Below are 22,386 nucleotides of genomic sequence, written 5' to 3'. Positions count from 1 at the left end.
ACCGGGGAATATTTTTGAGTGATTCAAGGGCAGATATGAATATACAAAATAAGAACCTTTCTCTGTTTCTGGTAGAACAGTAGGAAAAAGCATGGAAGTGCAACAGAGAAGAAAGTCTAAGCAACTTTTTTGTTGTTGTTTGTTATGGGAGATGGTAGTGAACAAACCTACCCACTATGAAGAGCTTTTTCCAGGAAGTGTAGGTTGCTGTACCCTGTATCCCCTGAGCAGCAGGCGCTCGCACAACAGTTCTCATGCTACTTGCAAGCAGTGCATTTGGAGGAGCCCCAGCAACGTGCACAGAGGATGAACGAACCCTATGGTCCTGAGGCACCCCGTCCTATCAGCAGCACATCTCCTGCCATCATGAAAATGTTCATGGGCTTCCTCAGTGTATTTATTGTAGTGCAGACCATTGGGACCGTGCTCTTCTGTTTGTATCTTCACATGAAGATGGATAAGGTAAGCAGAGAGAGAAAGTTGTCTCTGTCCCTGCTGGATTGCTGGCATGCTTTGAGTTCAGGTCTGGTGAGATCTGCTCACCAGGAGGATGAACATGGTGGAAAATGGTGCTGACCACTGGATGGAGGCAGCAGTATCATTTATCTCACCCATGTTCTCATTTCTGCTTTAATTTGCCATGAGAATAGGTGGGAGATCTGTTCCCCGTGCTAACAAAAAGAGAATGACCAATTGCCAAGAGACACCTGGAATAAATCTGCTAGCTGGTGGCTAGTCTGAGGACAAGAGGGTGTGGTTTAGGCATGCAAGTGGCTGTTTTAGGCTGGTGGTGGTTTTTTCTGATTTTGTAGCACTTATTAGCACTGTGACATTAACTGAGAGAATGAAAGGTCCAGAAATATTTTCTTTTTTCATGTTTAAGTGATTTTATCAACATCTCACTTCAGGTGCTGTCGTGTAGGTTAGGGAAGAAAAGACTAGACCCTAGTACTTCCTCTGTTTTTGAAGGTACATAGTGCTAGTGATCCTGTCCCATACTTGAGACAATAGCTACCAAAAAGTTAAAGTCCAGAAAGACGTTTTTGAGGTTGGTATGGCTGCAGCACTGCATGATGCCTAAAATCACCAATCTAAAGCTACTTTTCTTCAAGTCAGAAATTACTGCCTGCTAAAGAAATATGTGCCTAAACCCCAGCATGCATTTTTCTTACCTGATACACTGATACGGTGGATGTTACTGATTTTTACATGTGTTGTTTCAACTTAAATTGAAATTTAGATGTGTGGTTTCTGATCTACAAGGGTGGAGAACAATGTTGAGCTAGAGGGGCTTTAATATTAGAGGTGTTGAAGGGGACTTCACTGCATGGAGGTTGCAGGCTGTCATGAAGGAATGTGTAGAGGGTCTCTGGCAGAGGGAAATGTGACTACAGGGGGGCATGGCCGAGGCTCAGAGGCAGCTGAAATGCAGTCACAGGTGGCAAGAAGATTTCAGTTGCCTTCAGAGCTTGTGGCAGGGCTTCAAATCTGATCCTCCATATCTTAGTGCTACCTGTGCTGAGTTCTCTGCCCAGCTGTGTGTCTTCATGTCCAGCTGCACTTCCTCTTTACCACTTAACTGCATGTTAGGTTTTTACAAGGAACAAAAAAACAACAAAAAAACCCCAAACAGGTGTAAATATAAAAATCAGTATTTGAATGCATTTAATTATTTTCTTATTGGCTTTCTGATATTTTTTTTTTAATCTGAAGATCTTGGCACATTTCAGCCCCAACCTACATGTTGTTTTGTTTTGCTGGCAATGCTTTTAGTCAAGAAGTCAGTAGAAATTAAACCCCTCTGAGTGGACAGGGCAGTGAGGGGCTGAGCGAGCATCCCAGCTGCCTGCTAAGGCCATTGGGGAAGGACCTGCAAAACTCCTGAGCCACCCACTGGGATTTCTGTTTCTTTAGGAAAAGTTAGAGATGGACTTTTAAGTTAATTATCAAGGTGATAGAAGATAGATCCTTATTGAAAAAGCAGGGCAAGCCCAATGAAGGCAATAAATGACGAGGAGGACTCCATCTTATCAGAAGGCTAATTAACCGAATCTGCACAAAGCACTCAACTTGACTGCACAGAATCTTTTGACGGTCTGCCAACGGTCCCGACACACACACATGGATTCAATTGGTCAATGAATCAAAATACTCACACAGAATCCAATTACCAATTTCCTACAGGTAAACAGTCTTCCACAGTGCATTCCACTTGTGAACAAGAGGAGTAGCAATTGAGATAAGAATTGGTTTTTTCTTTCTTTTCTCTGCATCTCTCACGGATTCTCTCAGGTTCAGAGAATGTGACTCCCACAGATCCTTAGCAATCCTCCTGTCACCTAGCATTGCCATTCAGGGTGAGCTCCATGGGTTCAGTTCCCAGTGGATGAGGGCACAGATGCTGTGTTGGGTGTCTGGTGGGAGCTCTTGCTGCCCACGGTTTGTCTGCCCATCTCATTCTAGTGCTGAACATCCGACCCTGAGCTTCCCAGGCTGGATATGTTGCTGGTAGGAATGCAGCATGGCTCTGCTGTTGCAGGTTTCCTGCTAACATCCCATTGACCCTCCCTTCTCTCCTCTGTTGGCAGATGGAAGAGGTGTTGAGCTTAAATGAAGATTACATCTTCCTGAAGAAAGTTCAGAAATGTCAGACAGCAGAAGGTCAGAAGTCGACATTATTGGACTGTGAAAAGGTTATAAAGGGCTTCCAGAACATCCAGTGCAAGGTAAATGCAGTTGGGTGGATAAAGATCCCACTGAAGAAGGAGAGGGGCTCCCAGTCACACACAGAGCTTCACCCCAAGCTTTTTTTAAAAGCGTGGGTGCTCTTTACTTTTAGGCTGTGTAGCACATGCCCTTTTTTATGCTGTATCCTTTTTACACTATATTGATATTATTGAGAAATCTCATTGATTTTTTCCTAAAATGCTCTTGATCAGAGTACATCTAGCTGCATCATGCCATGGTATGTTTGTGCCTTGTGGTGGCCAAACAAGGATGGAGCTACAGCCAGCTTGGCACCTCTCCCTGATTCCAGTCTGAAAATAATTTATTTTCTGCTGTCTGGCATCTTGCTCCAGTCCTGTGCTGGGTGGCTGCGAGGATGCTTGTGGCCACCTGCCACTGATAACACATTTCTGCCCACTTTGCCCAGGTGTCAATGACAGTGCAAGGCCTGGGCCAGGAAACAGTTCCTGGCAACCAGTGAGAAGGAGCGTGAGGGTGCTATGCAAATTGCCACCCCATGGACTCAGGGATGGCATCTCTAGTTGGATCAGGCTCCTCACATTTGGATGCAGAAGAACCAATTTGCATTGCAATGTCCATTGCAATGAGTTGCTCTCATCCTGCTCAGCCCTGAATTCACTGCTCAGGAGTGGCTGTGCTGGCTGGAGTTGACAGCAGAGGAACATTTCTTCTTTATTGTCACTGCCTGATGACAACAAACACCTCAGCTAAACCTGCCTCAGCTACATCTTCAGGTTTGCAACAGTACCCAACAGACACCAAAAATTGTGTCTGAGGTAGGCTGTGGTCAGCAGTCCTGAAAACACCAATTGCAGGGCAGCAGTGTACATTGGCAGCACTTACATCATGGCTCTCCCACATGAAAAGGAGAGTTTTCTTGTTTGTTTATCTTATTGTTTTCAATAAACTTTACCCATCATTTTAATTGAATAAAACCTAAGACCTTAAACCCTCTAAACTCCTTGCTGCAAACAGCCCATGGTCAACAGTCCCCATCAAGCTGGGGAAGGTACAAGAGGGGCTCTCTGGCTTCAGATATGCTCTGTCACGAACTGACAGGGCTGTTGGAGCTAAATATCACCAAACCTTAGCAATGACCAGAGCATCTTTTATATAGAAACTTTCAAAATAATTGATTTTGAAAAAAAAACATATATTTTTGCTGTTGTAACAGGACGGACCCCCCAAGGAGCAGCCCAAGTTTGAAATGCAGAGAGGTGAGTTTCCTGGTGTAGCCAGTGCACTCATGACTTGCTGGGGCAGGGCAAGTTCCTTGGCCTGGGAAGGGGTTTCCTTCAACAGCCCATGAGTTTCTCAGAGCATGGTGTGGAGGCAGGGTATGCGTTGGGGTTTGGAGCATCCCCGTAGGTGTAGGACTGAGCTCAGTGTGAGCTGGCAGAGGGGGACACTGGCCATGGCTGTCTCCCCAGGGCAGGTGGTTCTGGGTGTCAGAGAAGGCAGTCTGAAGTTGTTGAAATTGAGCTCAAAATTAAATCTGTGGCCTTTTTACATGGCAGGTCCTGAGCACCACGAGCATCCCCGTGTGACACACAAGAATGAAACATCTGTGGCAGGTGAGGTGTGGGCACATCCAGGTCCTGTTCCAAGGACAAAGTGGCACCATCTCCTCCGCAGGCTTCATCCATCAGAGGCTTTACCTCAGAGGCACCTGCAGCTCTTTGCTGAGTGGAGTCCTGCCTCACTCTGGGCTGAGGGTGGAATCTGGAGATGATGACTTTGCCTGTAAAGAAGCATTAAGGGCGAAGGAGCTGCAGTCCCTGCAGAGGAGCGCTGGGGAAACAGTGAGTGCCAAGGCATCAATAACACTGGCCTTTCTAAATTGCAGCAGAGAAGAGGCAGCCAATTGCAGTTCATCTGGCAGGTCAGCAGAGCAACAAGGCAGGCTCAGGTAAGACAGACTCGCTTGGTCCTACCTTGACCAGGGAGCCCGAGGGACACAGCAGTGTGCATTCCCAGTCCTGCCCTGTGGCTCTCTAAGGGTGGGGAACGGGACAGAACAACTCCAGCACAAAAATGTGTCCCCAAAACACAGCAAACCTCCCAGTGGTCACGTCGCCACGTGCACCTGTGCCATGTGGGGTTCACACATCCCAATTGTCCTCAGTAGCCCTATGCGCGCCTTCCTAGAAATGCACCACAAGGGCTTAATCTTTCCAGTGTTTTTTATGAGTGGAAAACTTTTTAGCTTTGTATTTAAGGAAAGCAACCTCCCACTTTTCTTTTGTTCTTAAAATAGATCTTTTTTCTCTCCTGGCCATCTCTTGCTAGGGTGGCTGCTGCTGGAGGGCTCTGCTTGTATTTGCATCTGCTGATTTAATCCTCTTCTCACCCGTAGTGCTCCTGGTAGTAAGATGGGCGGGCTGAGGGCTTTACAGTCACAACATAGGGCTCCAAACTGGTTTGGTCAAGGTGCAATTGTTCACAGCCCTGGCCACATCATGTTTGAGAGAAACACCTGAGTCCTTTTGCATTTGTGCATCCACTGTATCCATTCTGGTTGCTCTTGCTGCTCTATCCCTCAGCTTAGCCTTAGCTTAGGGACTTCCCACAACAGCAAGGCTTACCAAAGTGAGTATGAGCTTGCACGGTCAGTCACTCCATCTGGCAAGGATTTCACAATCTAAGCACTTCTGATTTAATTCTGGAGTAACTGACAGTAATCGGCAACTGCTCTTTCCGTCTCTGATGCAACATTTCACCAGTGCTCAGTCTGCCTGTGAAAAGCTTAGTGCTAGATAAGATCAGAGAAGTGAGAGACTCGCTGTATTTTAAAACTCCCTGCTCAAACACTTGTTGAGCATATAAAGCCGAGTCCAGAGAGCAGCAGTTGCCTGGAGTTCAACTCTGTGTGGGGAAATATTCCTATGGGATGCTTGGTCAGGGCCCATGGGCTTCATGCCTCCTCCAGGACTACCCACGGCACACTGTCTCTGGGCTGGGGTAGTCAAACCCATTATTCCCCTTGGAGCCAAGTTGCTCCCCCTGGCTGTTCTTCTAGGTGTCTCTGTAGGCTGGGGAAAGCAGCCGTCCAAATTCCAGAGGTCATAGCTGAGCTCAGCCCTACAGCCATGGCTTCCAGGTCTCTGTATAGGCTTATCTGCACTAACCCCATGAGCTGCTGTGATGACACCAAGTGTCCCAAAATCCATGGTATCACCTGACCTGTGTGGGCCATGGTCCTGGCAATGGGAAACAGCACTCACTGTGCTACGCCCTTGCAGCTCTGCACTTAGGTAGGGATAGCAACTGTGCAATGTTTAATTTTGGACTTCCTTGGTAAAGCCTTACCATCTCCAGAGGCCCAAAGGAGGAAGGACTCTAGACGAAAGGCAGCCCCCAGATGGAAAAAAACTGGGATGGGAGGCTCTGAAGAGTAGAGTTGCAGCGTATTTTGGTAGTGCTGTGAGGGTTTGGAGGGTGTCCCACTGAAGTCCATGAGGGCAGCAAATGGAAGTGACACTGTTTGGTCTGTTGTAGTAAACACAGACAATCCTCCTCCCTAAGCATTTCCACTTGGCTGGATGAAGGAAGCTAAATGTACCTCCACTCACATACCCAGTCAAGGCTGACAAAGCCAGTGATCAGCAAACAAGGGCTAAATCTGCTCTGGCCTTGGGCCCCTGGGCTGGGGATGGTGTCCTGGGCTGGGTACCCCACTAACTGCGCCTCACAGACAGACAGAGGCTTTGAGGCCAGATGTCTGTGGGTGTTCCCCCAAATCAGCCTGCCAAACTGGAAGTCTCCCTCTCTGAGCTCACCTGCCATGCTCTCTCCTTACAGTGCTGGAGTGGAGGGAGACCATGTATGGCCCCACAAACAGCTTGATATCCAACAAGGAGGGGAAACTGAAGGTGGAGGAAGCAGGGCTCTACTACATCTACTCCCAAGTCAGCTTCTGCACCTCAGAAGTGTCTTTGGCACCCTTCACCCTCTATATTTATTTACATATCCCCAAAGAGGAGGACCGGCTCTTGCTGAGAGGACAAAAGACACAGACCTCCTTGAAGACGCATGAAGCAAAACACTCGAAGACCGTCTGTGCACTCCAGTCCATCCGTGTGGGAGGTGTCTTCAACCTCAGGGAAGATGACATGGTCTTTGTCAATGTGACAGACTCCACAAAAGTGGGGTATAGCCACGGCAACACCTACTTTGGCATCTTCAAGCTGTAGTGAGGAAAGGGCTGTCCTGAGCTGGCAATTCAGTCCAACCTTCTTGAACAAAGTGCCTTTCCCTTTTCCCCTTATTTATGTTCCTCTGCCTCTCTGTTTTTCTTGTTTCTTAATTTGTATATTTTGTTATTTATTAATGAGGGCCAAGGGGCCCTGAGAACACAAATGGAACAAAGTTTGAAGCTGTTATTATTTGCTTTCAGTTTTTATTCTTTTGCAGCCAGTGATTTGGTACATGCTGGTGTCGTGTGTCTGGGTCCACCACACCCCACATTCCTGGCAGGGTCGATGTCCCTGTTATGTCATAAGAGCTTGGTTTTCCAAACTCTGCCATCAATGTTTCTTTCCTAAAAATGTACGATGGCTCAGGGCACTTCAGCCAAGCTGGGTTCATGCATATCTCTGGCACCAATCTGACATCAATGGAAATCTGACATCAATGGAAAAACATTAAAAGGCTTAGGAACATCTTCTCTAAAGGAATCAGTAAGTCCAGCACTGTCATTGCATGGTAGCTGCTGGTGACGCAATGTTACCGCTCCAGCTGTCGGCTGTATCTGGAGAACCCCCTTTTTCCATCCATGCCTGTCAGTGAAACTCAACCAACTTCCTCAGGTTGGCACTGCTTTGGCTGGGTTCATACTTGGTGACACTCGCTCCGCACCAGAGGGGTTCTTGGTGCCTGAGGGAGGACTGCAGATTTCAAGGCAGAGAGAAAGTAGGGCCCTAGTGGTGGTCTGCGCTTGGTGACCTGAATCAGTTCACCAGACTGTCCTCCCACCTCTGCAGGCAGAGGATCCTTTGCCTGTGGACAGTTTCACTACCCTATGGAAGGGGCACTGGGCACCACCATCAAAATTGGAACTGCATCTTCTCCTGAGACCCCTCCTACCCAAGGAGGAGGACCAGGAAATCACAGGGTGGCAGGACCACCTACTTCTTCCCTCCAAGACACATGTGCAGGGCATCTTCTGACTGTTCTCAGTGAGGACATGTCCACAGAGGCATTTTTTCTGGAGCTCCAGGAGAGCAGGACTGTGCAGATGCCCCCTTGGGCAGGGGGTACCTGGGTGACACTGCACACTAGGGTCTTCCCAGCCCTATTCTCCAGCTTGATCTGCAGGGAAGGTGATCAGAGCACAAGGACATTGATTGCATTTTAAAAAACATTTGAAGATGACGCATGTGACAAGCCTGGGGTGTTTGGTTATACAGGTCACACTTAGAGGGTCAAAGTTTGGAAATGATCTTGGACACCAATAAGTTTGCAAATGAAAGAGCTTCTAGATTTGGACAGTCTTTAGGCTTTGTTGTGCTGGAGGCTGCAGGTCTAGTCCTAACATAGTGCCCAAATTCCACCACTGGTGGGACAGAAAGGGCATTCTTTGCACAGCTCATTGCAGAGCTCAGTGCCCAGCACAGCTCCCTTCAAAACCATTAGAGCTCAGGGACTGTTTGGTTTCACTATAATTCAGTAAGTATTTTTTGGATGTTCTCCAAAACTAACTTTTTTAGGGGATGGACCACTCTTGTCTGACATCTTGTATGAAGATTATTTATTTAATTGAACCCATCTTATATTTGTAACCAGAGAAGCTGAGTGCCAGAGGACTGTGCATTATGCTGTGTTTTGCAGCATAATTCAGTGTTCGTAGTTCCTCCTTCCACAGTGTGGGGTTTCTTCCACTCATCACCTCACAATTAATACAATTTATGGATTCAGACATAGGTGGCTCTGTATGTTTTGAACGCTGCTCACCCTTCCCAAATCCAGGCTGAGATTTCACAGGGTCCTGCTTGGGGGTCTGGGGATCAAGAGGGCAGTGGAGTGGCACTGGGGGCTCACAGTGGGGACAGCCAGTCCCAGAAGCCTCCAGGGGCAGCCATTCTACCATGCTCCTTGGGGCATGTTGAGGTGCCAGGGCCAGGCAACACTAGGGACATTTTGGCAGCAGAAGGAAACAGAGAGCCCCTGTCCTGGGAGGGCAGCGAGACACCAAGGCTGAAGTCCCTAGCACAGCAATGAAACAGAGGGGTGGGGACTAGTTTTAATGGGATTTAGGACACCTGACTGAAAGAGGATAATTCCTGCCTGTCCTGAGGTCATGCAGCCTGCAGGGATGTCTCTGCTTCAGAGCAGAGGGATGGATGCGGTGCCCTGTGGTAGTGTGGGTCAGACCACATCCCCCTGCTCCTACTGAAACACAGCCAGCCCTGTGGGCCAGGCTCCTGCAGGCAGTGCTGGGCTGCCTGAAGAACCACAAACCTCCACAGGGGAGGTGGAGGTGCTCGGTCATGGTGGGAGTGTGGGTGGGAGCTACAGGAGAAACCGAAAACGGTGCGAACTAGCATGATCTGAGACAGGGGGAGAAGCTTGGAGCAAGTGAATGGGGAGGAGAGATCTGTGAGGAGTGTGTGTGTGGTCAAAAGCGAGGACTAGAAAACGTGCTCATCACAGGTGGAAAAACTGTGATCAGTGCACACTTTGAAGCCTCCTGCAGCCCCCAGCCTCGATGGCCAGGAGCACCTGCCAGAGACCTTCGGCTGGGCGGTGGTCCCCAGCCCAGATCACTGAGCAGGGATCCAGAAGCTGCAAATTGCATGGTTGAGGAAAACAAAGAGGGGAGGAGAAAAACAGTCATTAAAGAAGTCCATAAATTCTGCAGCAAAGGCAGCAGATACCAGCTGTCATCTCTCCTGCCTGTGGGTTGCCTGACCAACTCCAGCCCCTGCTCCCACGGCTGCCTTTATCAGGGCTTTTGTTTCTTGCCTCTGTTTCTTGACTTGCCAAAAATAGCCAGTGGGATTCAGATGTGAGGTAGTGTGTGAGAGAGGACGAGAGGCAATTGCTGCCATTCCGCTGTGTCCTTCTCCCCCAGCCCTGCCTGCTGCCATAGCTGGCACTGTTTGCTCTCCCCATGGAAAGTTTAAAGGTTGTCAATACATTGATTTTTTCCTTGATGTGAGGCCTCTGTGCAAGTCCTCAGGCTGTGGATTTTACCATTTCCAAACTGATTTTTGTTCTGAGTTAAGGGGTTGAGAGGGTAATGAGTTTGCAGGGCACATCAGCCGGACTGGCACAGCGGGTGATGGATGAGCAGTGCTGCCCAAGCAGCAGCATGGAGATCTGCTGGGAGAGGTGTTTGTATGGTTCAATACACACTGATCTCACAAAAAAAAAGTATATAGATATATAGATAGATATAGATATACACTTTTTATATATATATATATATATATATATATATACACATATATATATATACACACACACAAGGTTGCTCCAAGCCACATATAACCTGGCCTGGAACCCTTCCAGCGATGGGGCAGCCACAGCTTCTCTGGGTAACCTGTTCTAGGGCCTCATCCCTCTCATGGGGAAGAGTGAGGCTTTCTAATATCCCATTTAAGCCTGCCCTCTGGAAGTTTCAGACTTCAGTGTTTTTCCATGATGCACCCAAGGCTAGTGTTTCTTTTTTCCCTTGTTCTTTTTCCTACTCTCAAGACTGTGTTTGGGGAAGGAGAGGAGTGTCCAGCCCTCCTGCCCTTGATCTTCCACTTCTGCTGTGGGCTGAGACCACAGACCATGGCACATCTCCACCAAAGAGTTAAAAAACTCCCAGCCTGCAGGAGACATCTTGTCCAAGTGGTGGTAGACCAAAGGAAATCCTGTCACCACACCTAATTGCCAGAAAAAAACACACACTAACAAAAAAAAATAAAATCTCAAACAGACAGGAAGTCACTTATCTACAGCAAGTGCCTGGTGCAGCAGAGCAGTCTGTTTTCCATAAAGAGTCCTTGTGAACAGAGTGCACGTGGGGCCTGAGGGATGGAAATGCATCTCTTGCCCTGGGACCAGGTGCTCTTGGCCTACTGCAGATATACATGACGATGGGAGCAACAGTCCAAGTGCCAGCATCACATTTCACACCAGCATTCCTACCAGTAAATGAGAGAGGTATGATGCTGCCATGACATTTTGAGGAAATCAGTGATGCCCAGAGCAAGCACTGGCTTTGCTTTCATGGCAGAAACACAGGAAGCAGCTCCAAGGGCTAAGAAGTGACTTTTATCCTTTATTTGTTGAAAATGTCAATTAAAAAAACTGTTCAAAATAAAAACATGTTAGAAAAGTTGAACTTGCATAAGTAGTTTACAGTAAATAAACCTACATGACAAAGATACACTGGAAGGCAGCTGACACAACATCCATCTAAAGACAGACTCACTGGAACCTATTTACAAAGCACTGTAAACAAAGTAAATATGGAAACATTGCTGTCCATCTGGCATGGCTTCTTTTCCTTTTTATTTTATTTTCTTGTCTTTTTTTTGGCTTCTAGCTCTTGACAAACACTTGATCCAAAGAGTCCCAGTGTGCCCTCCATCACATTACATCTCACAAACATGCATATGTACATAGCACGGGTTTCAACTGAGCCTCGCTTCGGGGGCAGCGAGGACACATTTCCACCCTCTCCCTTGGTTTGCTCTGCATGTCAGCAGCCCGGTGCCCAGGCCAGCTTGGAGCAGGCAGCAGGGCCAGGCAGTACCCACGGGTCTGGGCATGGCCTCCCTGAGCAGCACTAAGTGCAGCAAAGGTCCTGCTCCTGGAAAACAATTCACAAGCACAGCAGGGCTTGACTGCTGACCAAATCACTCAACTGTGTGCCCAGGGAGGGATGTGGGGAGCTGCTATCTGGCTGGGATGCTCTGGGGATGGCAAACGTAACCAGACCTCTGTTTCGCTCTAGAAATAGAATTTACTCTAGAAACTCTTTAAAGAGGGTTTCTTATTACACTCCTTGAGATGTTCTGGAGTCTGTATCTCCCAAAACACCATTTGCAATGTCCTGGCTGAATTTTAATGGCAAGGAGAGAGTTGTAATTATTGCCTGTGTTATGTCCTTCACAACCAACATAACGGTGTGACTGTAATGACCTGTGGTGCCTCTGCACACCCTGGGACCATGCTGCCCTGTGAGATAAATAAGACATAATTAACAGAAGGTTATTTTTATAATACTGTTGGAAGGAAGGAAGGAAGGAAGGAAGGAAGGAAGGAAGGAAGGAAGGAAGGAAGGAAGGAAGGAAGGAAGGAAGGAAGGAAGGAGGAAGGAAGGAAGGAAGGAAGGAAGGAAGGAAGGAAGGAAGGAAGGAAGGAAGGAAGGAAGGAAGGAAGGAAGGAAGGAAGGAAGGAAGGAAGGAAGGAAGGAAGGAAGGAAGGAAGGAAGGAAGGAAGGAAGGAAGGAAGGAAGGAAGGAAGGAAGGAAGGAAGGAAGGAAGGAAGGAAGGAAGGAAGGAAGGAAGGAAGGAAGGAAGGAAGGAAGGAAGGAAGGAAGGAAGGAAGGAAGGAAGGAAGGAAGGAAGGAAGGAAGGTATGCTGTGTTCAAGGAGCTGTGCAGGGACCAGGTGTTGCACATCCTTGCCTCAGGAGCGTTCCAGCTTTTGTCAAAGCATAAATATCTTCCCTATCTCAAGAGAAAGTTCTTTTTCCCTAGCAGAAAGTCCCTGTGGGGCGATGTGAGGAGAAGTGGCCACTGGCAACATTCCCAACCTTTGGGAAGGAGCGATGAAAAGCATGAAGTGGGCAGAAGGGAGCAGGGGACCAGCACATTTAGGGCTGCTTTTTTTGTCAAGCAGTGTTTCCATTTCATATGGAGAAAAGCATTTCCTGCAAGAGGAAGCACAGCAAAATTATCACCTCCTAGGCTACCTGGACACTCAATGTGAAAATAAAGCAGGGGGCAGGAATTCTACATCATGCATAAGAAAAGGGATGGGGGCAGAACAGGAGTTACCTGTTGTGCTAATCATGAGCTGTAAGGAGGCAGCACTGTGCAAAATACCTTCCTATGCGCTCTGACAGGTGCTCCAGATCTGACTTCCCCCAAGGAGTTCAAACATCTTCATGTTAATTGCACATTTTAATCAGTATCAAGGCCACACAGGAACCACAGTATTGCTGGGCTCTAGTTCGCTACAGTCAACTAATGGGGGAAAAGAAGACGGATGGGAAAAGCTTCCCCAGTTGTGATTATCTGAAAAGAGAAGCATGGTGCTTTTTTGGTTTCTGCTCAATACCACCTCAGTAAGGTTTTCATTCAATAAATAGGTACTGGTGCTTTTGGAAAGAATGAAAGTATTAAAAAGTGTTTAAGCTTCTTCTAGGAAAATGCTGCCCAAGCCTTTGTGAGCAACAATCACTAGCAGAGTTTGTATTTGCTCCCAGTAGCAGGTACAATGAGGTATTAGTTGCTGCAGATGAATTGTGAATCATGGACTGCTTGCTTACTGGTTCAGTTGTGATTGATTGTTTCTGCTTTATTTCCTTACTGGATGGAAGAAAAACTATTTTTTCTCTATGACTTTTTTGTTGTTTTTTTTTTTTTTGGTAACAAAATACCCCAAACCAACAAAATAAGGAGCAAGAAGAGGCAAAGGATCCAGTTCCACTTCCCAAAAATACACCTGAGGTCACACACCACTGCCAGCAGCTTCTCCATGAATTCAAGCGATCAGGGATGACTTGCGCCCGGTGTCCTCCCTGCCACACTCATCTGTCTGTTTCAGCAGCCTTCTCACCAGCTTCTCCAAGTCCTTCCGGGATTTAAGCTCTTCCTCCAAACACTGTTTCATCCTTTTGTTTTCCTACAAGGTGAAAACCAAAGGAATAAAGATGCAGTTATGCCCATGCACTTTATGCAATGAGGTACTTTCATGCATCTGAGGCCTCAGAGGTGATGAAAAAACAGAGACATTTGATAGGAGTTTGTGAGGATGAAGAACATAAGTGGATCAGACCATGAGTAACCCAGTCTTACTACCTCACAGACCTGCACAGAAGTTCCCTGACTTTGGGCAGACAGAAACATCCGCCCTGAAGCCTAATTTTATCTTGGGTTGAAGAACCCTTTTCCCCTCTGATGGTTTCTCCCACCTCCAGACTTGGGAGTGGAGGGAAGAAGACATATTTCCTTTGAGTCTATAAGAACTAGTGTCCACCAGACCCCTATAAAATGAATGGTTAAGGTGAAAGAGCTTTTGGAATAGGGGGAAAGTTTTTCATGTTACCACAAAGACCAGCTCCTCCTTCCCTCTTGCTTTCTCTAGCACTCAAGCATGGAGGATGAGAGGAAGTGGTCTCCAGCTGCAGCAGGGAAGGTTTATGTTGGATATTAGGAAAAGTTTCTTCATGGAAGGGGTTGACAAACACTGGAACAGTCTGCCCAGGGAAGCAGTAGAGTCACCATTCCTGAGAGTGTTCACAGAATGTGTATGTATGGCACTTCAGGACATGCTTTAGTGGTAAACATTGTGGTGGTGCTGGGTTGATGGTTGGACTCCATGATCCCAGAGGTAGTTCCCAACCTTAAAGATTCTATGATTCTGTGATTCAGGAAGGTAAACCAGAAAAACACTAATGCTCCTTTAGGAATTTGCAGGATTGGACCAGCATCAGCAAGACTTTTCCTGGCACTGATCAGCTGAAAATGATCCAGCACAGATTGGTTGGCTGTCACTCAACTCCCAGCACAAACAATCCCACCCAAATTACCTGCTTCAGCTCTTTGACTTCATCTTTCAGTGCATAAACTGTATCAACAAGGCTTCTGAAAAAATAAATTAAAGAAAAAAGAAATTAGAGTTGGTGTGCAGGAAAATAGTGATAGCATGGGAGGTGCTGACAGGAAAGTTGCAGCCAGATTCTGCTTCCCAAGCATCAGGCTGCTGCCTGGGAGGGGACTCTGGAAACACAGCCTAGGAGCATTTATATACCACTGGTCCAAAACTCAGGGCTCTCTTCTCAAACCTTGATACCTTGTTCTGCTTTGAGTTATCAGCAAAGGTCTGTGGCTTTAGCTTCCTTGTTTATGCTATGGCAATAAATAACAATTACTTTAAAGGTAGAAATGCCTGAGTATCTTTTGTAAAGCAGCCTTGATTCCTTGAGGCTGTGCTGCAAAAAATCAAATGTGAAAGGAACACACTGACTGGCTTGGAAAGGGAGAGGCTCAACATAGTCACCCAGATGTGCAAGTTACAGAACAGGCTGGGAGCACTCACAGGCATGTGCCAGGCAGGCTCCCAAGGGGCAGCAACAGCTCAGTACATCAGTAGATTAAAAAATTAGAGCCACTTGTTTGGTTCTGTCCTCACTGACCCCATTATCCTACATCTGGATAAGTCATAAAATGGGGATCCAGACTGCCAGAGGAATACAGCCATGTCAGGACAGCTGGGAGGGTGGCCCTATCCTTAAAAGGGACAAAGTAGCCACTGAAATTGTCTGGTGGTTGTTTGCTAGAACTAAGGCAGCAGTCAATGACACCAGACCTGCTCCTCTGTGGAGGCACAGAAGGAGAGGGCATCATTCCAAAAAGTGACACAGGGATGTATCTGCAAGTGGAGAGCAGTCACACTCACTTTTCCTCTGTGACCGTCTGGCCATTGCTTCGTGTCTCCTCTATGATGATTTTCTCTTCCTCAGGAAGAAGGACTTGGGGGATGGAGTCTTTACGGGAGCCTGTGTACAAGAAATATTCATGAGGGAGAAAAAGGGGTAATCTTCCCTGGTGCTACATCAGAGACAGAAGCTCTCATTCTTCCTGCTCCACCATCAGCCTGGGGCAGACTGGAGATGTCAGCTACATCCCACTAACCCAGAGCTACAGCAGCAACTGGAAAATTTTCAAGAGTACTTATTGCATCTAAAGTTACATCATGACTTGTAATTGAAACCATCTGAGTAGGGTCAAGAGCTCCCCAAAGAACCATGGCCTCCCTTTTTTATATGTACCATTATTTGAAATTTCAGAGATTTAATTGGCTGACATCTCACCAGCAATGATAAATAGTTATATTTCCAGAGGTGAAAATGTTAGATAGGTTCTTATAAAGCAGGTTGTTCTTAAACACACACCTGATTGAGAGATAATACTCATGCTTCCTTTCTAAAGCTATAAGCAACCTGAGATTATCATCAGGTAATCACTGGTGAAATTGCAGTGTCTCATCTGCCCTCCTACCTGCTTCATTCTCTGTGTTTAGGAGAAAAACAATGTCAACTAAACCACTAGGCAGATAAAGCTTCCTTATCTCAAAGATTGAACACTACAGTTTCCTAGCACGAGTCTCGTTGCTGTATGATGCAACATCTTTTTTTCCCAAAGGGGTTATCAGTGTTGTGGGCAGAGTAGGAGCTAAATAATGTGTTTGTGTGCCCACCTGAGCTGAGAGCTTGCTGGAAGCCTGCCCCAGTACAGTATGCCTCAATCACCTTCAGGATCTGAGCATCCTCCTCCAGCGCAGCAGTACCTGTAAAACATTGCAAACAATAACATTCACAAAAACCAAGCTACTCTGGCCTTGTCTCTCCCAGTCTTTGCTCCCAAGCCCCTTAAGAGATCATGCTGTTTCTTTTTGCCTTACTGCCTCTGGGACTTTGGCCAATCTGTTTTGTGGTCCTTTACATTTTCTGGCATCAAGTACCATGAACAAATGGTGTGAAAACTTATCTCTAGCTGCTCATCTTGGCAAAGCTCAGACGATGATGCCCTACTTTGGGTGCAGGCAGCACCAGGAGATGGGCAGGCAAAGCAACCCTAGTGTGGGAGTTCTGGTACAGCAGCACCAGAGCAGGACTTGGAAACATGAAGTGTTTCCAGTCTCCGCTCAGTGCCATCTTCTCAAGGGAGAGGGCTGATCCTGGAGCTGGGCATGGCAGCATGACCATGGCTTGACCACGGTGATCACGGCCTTTCGTGTAAAGCCACCAGGGTGTGCCCCAAGTGGGCTCTACGGAGTTCTCAGGACACCCCTCTTTGCAGGTGAACATCCCTATAGGGATGGGGACCTTTTTGTTTCCTAATTCCCCATGGACACTGTTCTAGGACATGCTGGCATGGCCAGGTAAGGGCTTGTCCCAGCTGTCAGACATATTTTCGTGACTCTTGATGCGCAGTTTAATGCAGTTCTTAACTACCTGGAAATAGTTCCTTGGCTTCATACTCAGAATAAGACCACCCACAACCCATGACCTTGTGCTAGCAATCACAAAGAGGGTGGTGGTATGTCTAACTGGGAGGGGAGGAGAAATCTGTCAGAGGCTGAGGACCCGTGCACTTCCAGAAGTCTCCCATGCTCAGGAGCATGTGGGCTCAGAGTGAGAGCATCCTATCACATCCTGCACTGCAAGAAAGGGTGTTTTCAACGTCCCATGGAGATCACTGAGAACACAGAAATCTCCAGAAATGAAAGAAAAATAGCATCACAGAATGGTTGGGGTTAAAGATCATCTAGTCCCAGTCTCTGCCATGGGCAGGGACACTTTCCACTCGACCACATTGCTCCAAGCCCCATCCAACCTGGCCTTGAACACTTCCAGGGATGGGGCAGCCAAAGCATCTCTGGGCAACACTTACTTTTCCGAATAACAAACTCTTCATCAGATGGTTTTCTCTCAGTTTTCCTTTTTGGAAGAAACTTCTTCATTGTTTTTGGACTTTTGCTAGAATCCTACAGAGAAATAGACTCTTGTGTTTAACCAGAACCAAAGGCAGTTGGAACAGTGGAGCAGCACAGATGGATGCAGCTACCCATGCTACACACAACACTTTAGAAAGCTACAAAGCAGACAGTGACAAAGTTGGGGAAAATTATAGTTTTTTCCCTTCATATGTACCCACTGCTCCCTGGAACAGCAGTGGGAATTGCACCTGCGGGTTTGGGTCAGGACAGGCTCCTCTACTAAATGCAGCTCTTCTCTAAAATCCTTTAGCCAAAGAATTCAAATACATTCATAGCACTTTTAGTTGCTTACAAACTCTGTGGTCTGTGCCAGAAAACCCTAAAATGTTGCTTATTCCATTGACTTAATTATTAATATAAAAGAGTTGGCAAATAGCTCTGCTTCTAAATGCCCACAGTTTGAGAGTATAAATCCCATACACAAATATACACAGAGAAGAGAACAAACGCACATAAAGTTAGTGTTTGCTATGACTCCATGAGTAAGAAACACAAGTTTTTATCTCCTTCACTCAGTTAAAAGCCTTGCTGATTTGGAAAGAATTAGAGTATTAGTAGGTTACATGCGATAGGGATTTAAAGGAGAAGAGGCATGCCAGGAGGTTTAAGTACCATAACACTAAATCCTTTCTGAGAGTTATCTTTAAATATATTTGCCAGCTGCTACGGACTCTGACAATAACTTACAGATACAACGAGGCAAAATTAGGGTCATGCAAGCACAAGAAGCATTAACAGAAACAAGCATTCTGTGCCACGACGAGCCAAAGAGATGTATCTACCCTTACCTTTAAGATATAAGACATCCTCTACAATGAATATGCAAAGAAAGAGAAGATGAGTGTGAGAGACTGATGATTTTTATCACCAAGTCAATTAAATCCACAATTCTAAACCACATTTCAGTGTTAGTCCTGAGATTAATGCAGCATCCCCTCTGTCCTGGTTTTAAAGCACTATCAACATGCAAAGAAGCACCGTGTCATGCAAAACTGAAAATTTACATGTGAGACACAGGATGACTGGGCATTAATACACTCTAAACACAGAGAACATGCTTTCTTGGTTAGTAGTGGGTGTCTGTAGATGTTGGTTGCCTAAACTGGTGCTTAGGACCGCAGGAGCCCCACGTGCCTGGCTCCACCCAAGTGCCAGGAAGCGCTCAGGACCTGCCCTCAACACCAACTCCAAGGGCCTCAACTCAGCCTAGTCAGGATGTCAGGACACTCTGCCCACCCTGGTGACAATCTCCTGGGACTTCATCTTCTCAAAGGGGACCTTCCATCCTGACGGAAGACCTGACCATGTCAGGCATCAGCACTGCAACACCTCCCTGCTTCACTGGCAGGGACAGGGAGCTCCCTGCACATCCCGTGGAGGATTCCATCCCTCGGTCCCATCCCTGGGATGCTTGAACCAGGGGCCCACGAGGTCTGCCCAGCAAAGTCCTGAACCCTGATATTATAAAGTCTTCACCTAATGGAAAGCAGCCAGGTAAAAAAAAAAAGTAGTAGAAGAAATGATGTATAAATAATTTTCCCTTTGCTAAACTGAATCCAGACACCCACAGAACTTACCTGTTCTGTCATTTCAAATGATTACTGGAAACAGAACAGGAAAAATACCCAATTTCAATGGAAATAACAAGAGTGAGGTGCCATACACAAGCAGGGTCTGAGGTTTCCTGAGCTGGGTACAAGGAAGTGTACAAGACTATGCCATCCTATCTTACGCTATGAGAAGACAAATGAAGTAACACTGGATGTCTAAAAATCTCAGCTCATTTAATCAAACTGTCCCACTCATTTCCCTGCAAATAACCTTTGAAATTTGTATTCCTTCATTATATCTTCATTATAGGAAGGTGCTTGCATGGAGCTGTCAGCATTGCTTATTTTGTGCTCAGCTTTAAATTAAAAAACCTAAAATACAGTGAAATAGGGATTCTGTTTAGGGATTAAGCATCCCAGAGGAAGACATGAGACAGCTGTGGATCTGCTTGGGCCAGCAACCAAACTTATTCCCCATCCGTCATCACAGACTTGTGTCCATGAGTCTCTCCCCAGGCTCAGGCAGGACTGAGTATCAGGCTGTGCCTGCCCAACTCTGCTGGACACGTTGGTCTTTGGGTTTCTACTGACATGATCAGCACAGCTTGTTCCCATAGAAGCCACATTTTTTGGTCCTATGGGATTTTGCAGGATACTATCCAGCATCCTATCCCTTGGGACTCACTGTGGGATGGGCCCCTGTGGCAAAAAGCTCTCCCCTGCTTTCGACACAGAGAGTTTATTTCCTGCTATGAGTGGCAGGGGACAAGAAACTACAAAGGACCACGGTATTGTATCCATCAATCTGTCATTTTTCTCACAGAAAAATTTCTCTTTTACCTCAAGCCAATATTTTTAATTGACCACACAAGAAAGAAAGGGTTTAGCCTCCATTAGGAATTTGGAACATGCAAAGATTATGGGTCATTTTCAGTCTGCTCAGTTAGTATTTAACCAATTCAATTCCCAAATTGAAATGTGTTACTTGACAAATTCTAAGAAATAAATGCAACAAGATGCAATGAGGCTACATAAAACCTCTATCTGGAGCAGCAGACCCACAGTTGTGCCAGCTGCCAGACTCTCCATCCCTAAGTGCTGGGAGGGCTGAGGGGATCCAAGCCCCCTCCCTGTCCCCATCCCCACTGGGGCAGAAACACTCCCAGGGCTGCTGTACCAAGAAAGGCAGCTGACTCAGACCCAGAGTGCTCACTCACTAAGAGGAACATTACCTGAGATACTGGTGAGTAATTCCAAAAATTTAACATGAGGTAGGGAAGGAGAGCACTACGGTTGTGGTGCAGGGTGCCAACAGCACTAGGCTGTATTTTGGGTTTTCCCACACCAACTCCCAGTGCCCAGACTGGGATTCCTGCAGATGAAGCAATCCCTCAGTTGCTGCCTCCCAGCAGGACCTTGCTGTATAACACTTGGTGGGTGGCAAAGGAGGGTCAAGCCCCACGTCCTGCTCCAGCCACCAAAACAGGGTGGAAGACACAAGAAGCATGGCCAGGCATTTTGCCTCTTCCTCATAGTGCACTATCACTTCTCAATGCCGAACCACTGAGCTGCTGCCACAGCTGGAGCTGGAACACATTCCAGCAGGGAGCAGGCCCTGTCCACATCTCAGACCAGGAAGGAGGAGAGAAGGCAGCTCCACCATGGCACTTCCAAAAAACAGGGCTCAATGGGACACCCAGATGTGGAACTGGTGAAATCCAGCAGCTGAGAGTGCTGGCTACGGCAGCCAACAGCTAACATCCAGCCTGCACACACAGGTACTCATGAGTCCCATGTAGCACAAAGCCCAGGACAGCAACCTACATCCATCACAGGACTAGGGCCACAGTGGCAGAGTAATTTCTCTCAACATCCCCAAGAACCTACATTTCTGTGTCCCTGCTCTGGGATACGAAACCTGTACACAAGGTCTAGGGACTGTGTGAAATCAGGGTCCTGGATAGGGAGGTGGGATTATTACCTCTTTGTAACTCAGTGCTGCTGAAGGTCTGAGTGGAGGAGCAGGACGGAGGCAGCTCAAGCTCCAGGGCTTGAGGATTTTGGGGGGTTCCAGAGGCCCACGGATCTGCCCAGCTGAACTAAATGTCTGAGAAAATAGATGAGAAGCAAACCAAGACTGTTAATCACCAGACAAGGGAGAGAAGTGTAGGGGGATGGACAGGCGTTAAAATACTGCGACACCTAAGTTGCAACATAAATAGGGCAGGATACATGTAAAATGGTACAAGCACAACATGGTTACAAAGCAAAAGGCAGGATGTGTCTTACAGCTGTGTGTTACCTCAGAGTCAGGGTGCTGCTGAAACAGAGAGCTGAGGCAGCAGTGAGGAACCCAGGCAGCAGAGGCCAGGAGGTGACACTTACTGAATGAGGACTCCAGGACTGTGTTTTGGAGATGGTCCTGCATGTCCCTTTGGTCAGCCTTTGCAAGTGGTCAAGCCATTCGTGCAAGTCCTGGCTGGTGCTGCAGGACACAGTGATCCGCTCCATCATGTTCCCTGTGGCAGAGAGTTAAATAACTGTCTTTAGCAAGTGGTAGAGACTCAGGAGGAAACAAAGGGTGAGATCAGTTCAGCACAGCAGGAAATGGCTCCTCAGTTTGCACAGTCCAGTGGCTCCAAAAAGGTTAGGGCAAAGAGAGAAGCATTAATCATTAAGAATCATTAAGGTTGGAAAAGACATCTAAGATCATCAAGTCCAACCATTAAACCAGCACTGCAAGGTGCACCACTAAACCACATCCCTAAGCATCTCATCTACAATGATGATGAGACTGCCCATGCTGCTCCAGGCAACCACTGACAGTGTGGGAGCTGCAAGAAATGCTAAGGGAACAAGTAAGGTGAATGTGTGAGGATTATTTAATGTTGAAGGTCATTAAACACAATACTTCCGTGATGAACAGGATCCTGGCACTAAATACCACCAGCACAAACAGCTGCACTGCAGCCCAGGCACTGAGCATGAAATGACCTGTGTATACCTACAAGCAATGAGATACACTGAATGGGGAAATAGGATGAAAGCTCCCTCATGACCAGAACCAGGTATCTGTCAATAAATGAGGTACTCAGAGCTACAAGGCATGGCTACTGGATGCAGACAGGGCGCACCAGCGCAGAGCAGTGCTACTGGGGCTAGAGATTTGTCCCATACAAAGCACTGTGGTCTCCAAAGGCAGCCAGAGGCAGAGCTCCAGGGCACTTGGAGGAGACTGCCTCAAGCAGGACAGAGTTGCTCAGAAACTCAGACAACACACGGCAAAAGAGCAGGAGAAAGATGGCAGGGGGTTAGTGGGAGGCAGACCAGTACTTCCAGTGGCAACTCTTGCTTGCACTGGG

At 47.0% G+C, this 22,386-nt stretch overlaps 2 protein-coding genes across 6 annotated transcripts in view; one reads left to right on the top strand and one right to left on the bottom strand.

The window, feature by feature from the left end:
- The first annotated feature begins 250 nt into the window (after window positions 1-250).
- On the top strand, window positions 251-7,132 carry CD40LG (CD40 ligand). The gene is made up of 6 exons (XM_064712858.1): window positions 251-462; window positions 2,589-2,726; window positions 3,923-3,965; window positions 4,266-4,322; window positions 4,595-4,657; window positions 6,550-7,132. Exons 1-6 carry the CDS (start codon window positions 307-309, stop codon window positions 6,939-6,941), a joined length of 849 nt encoding a protein of 282 aa, XP_064568928.1. The 5' UTR covers window positions 251-306; the 3' UTR covers window positions 6,942-7,132.
- A 5,044-nt stretch (window positions 7,133-12,176) lies between these two features.
- ARHGEF6 (Rac/Cdc42 guanine nucleotide exchange factor 6) overlaps window positions 12,177-22,386 on the bottom strand; it is a 37,729-nt gene continuing 27,519 nt past the window's right edge. For 3 of the 5 annotated variants that reach the window (XM_064712780.1, XM_064712784.1, XM_064712783.1), the window contains 8 exons: window positions 21,410-21,543; window positions 21,006-21,131; window positions 18,263-18,283; window positions 17,369-17,462; window positions 16,173-16,262; window positions 15,372-15,471; window positions 14,503-14,557; window positions 13,236-13,595 (listed from right to left, as the gene is read on the bottom strand). In XM_064712780.1, the coding sequence (XP_064568850.1) occupies window positions 13,455-13,595; window positions 14,503-14,557; window positions 15,372-15,471; window positions 16,173-16,262; window positions 17,369-17,462; window positions 18,263-18,283; window positions 21,006-21,131; window positions 21,410-21,543 (761 nt within the window). In that variant the 3' untranslated portion in view covers window positions 13,236-13,454. Of the gene's footprint in view, window positions 12,986-13,235; window positions 13,596-14,502; window positions 14,558-15,371; window positions 15,472-16,172; window positions 16,263-17,368; window positions 17,463-18,262; window positions 18,284-21,005; window positions 21,132-21,409; window positions 21,544-22,386 lie in introns of those variants that run through there. The other 2 variants (XM_064712781.1, XM_064712782.1) reach the window with 2 other exon arrangements.

This window comes from Zonotrichia leucophrys, chromosome 4A (assembly GCF_028769735.1).
Source record: "Zonotrichia leucophrys gambelii isolate GWCS_2022_RI chromosome 4A, RI_Zleu_2.0, whole genome shotgun sequence".
Lineage (NCBI taxonomy): Eukaryota > Metazoa > Chordata > Aves > Passeriformes > Passerellidae > Zonotrichia > Zonotrichia leucophrys.
This window is presented reverse-complemented; position numbering and strand designations above follow the sequence as displayed.

Excerpts from the sequence above, each read along its gene's own strand:
- CD40LG (XM_064712858.1), top strand. The coding sequence starts at position 307 with ATGAACGAACCCTATGGTCCTGAGGCACCCCGTCCTATCAGCAGCACA. Across the intron at positions 2,727-3,922 it reads TCCAGAACATCCAGTGCAAG|GACGGACCCCCCAAGGAGCA; the intron begins GTAAATGCAGTT and ends CTGTTGTAACAG. Across the intron at positions 4,323-4,594 it reads GAATGAAACATCTGTGGCAG|CAGAGAAGAGGCAGCCAATT; the intron begins GTGAGGTGTGGG and ends TCTAAATTGCAG.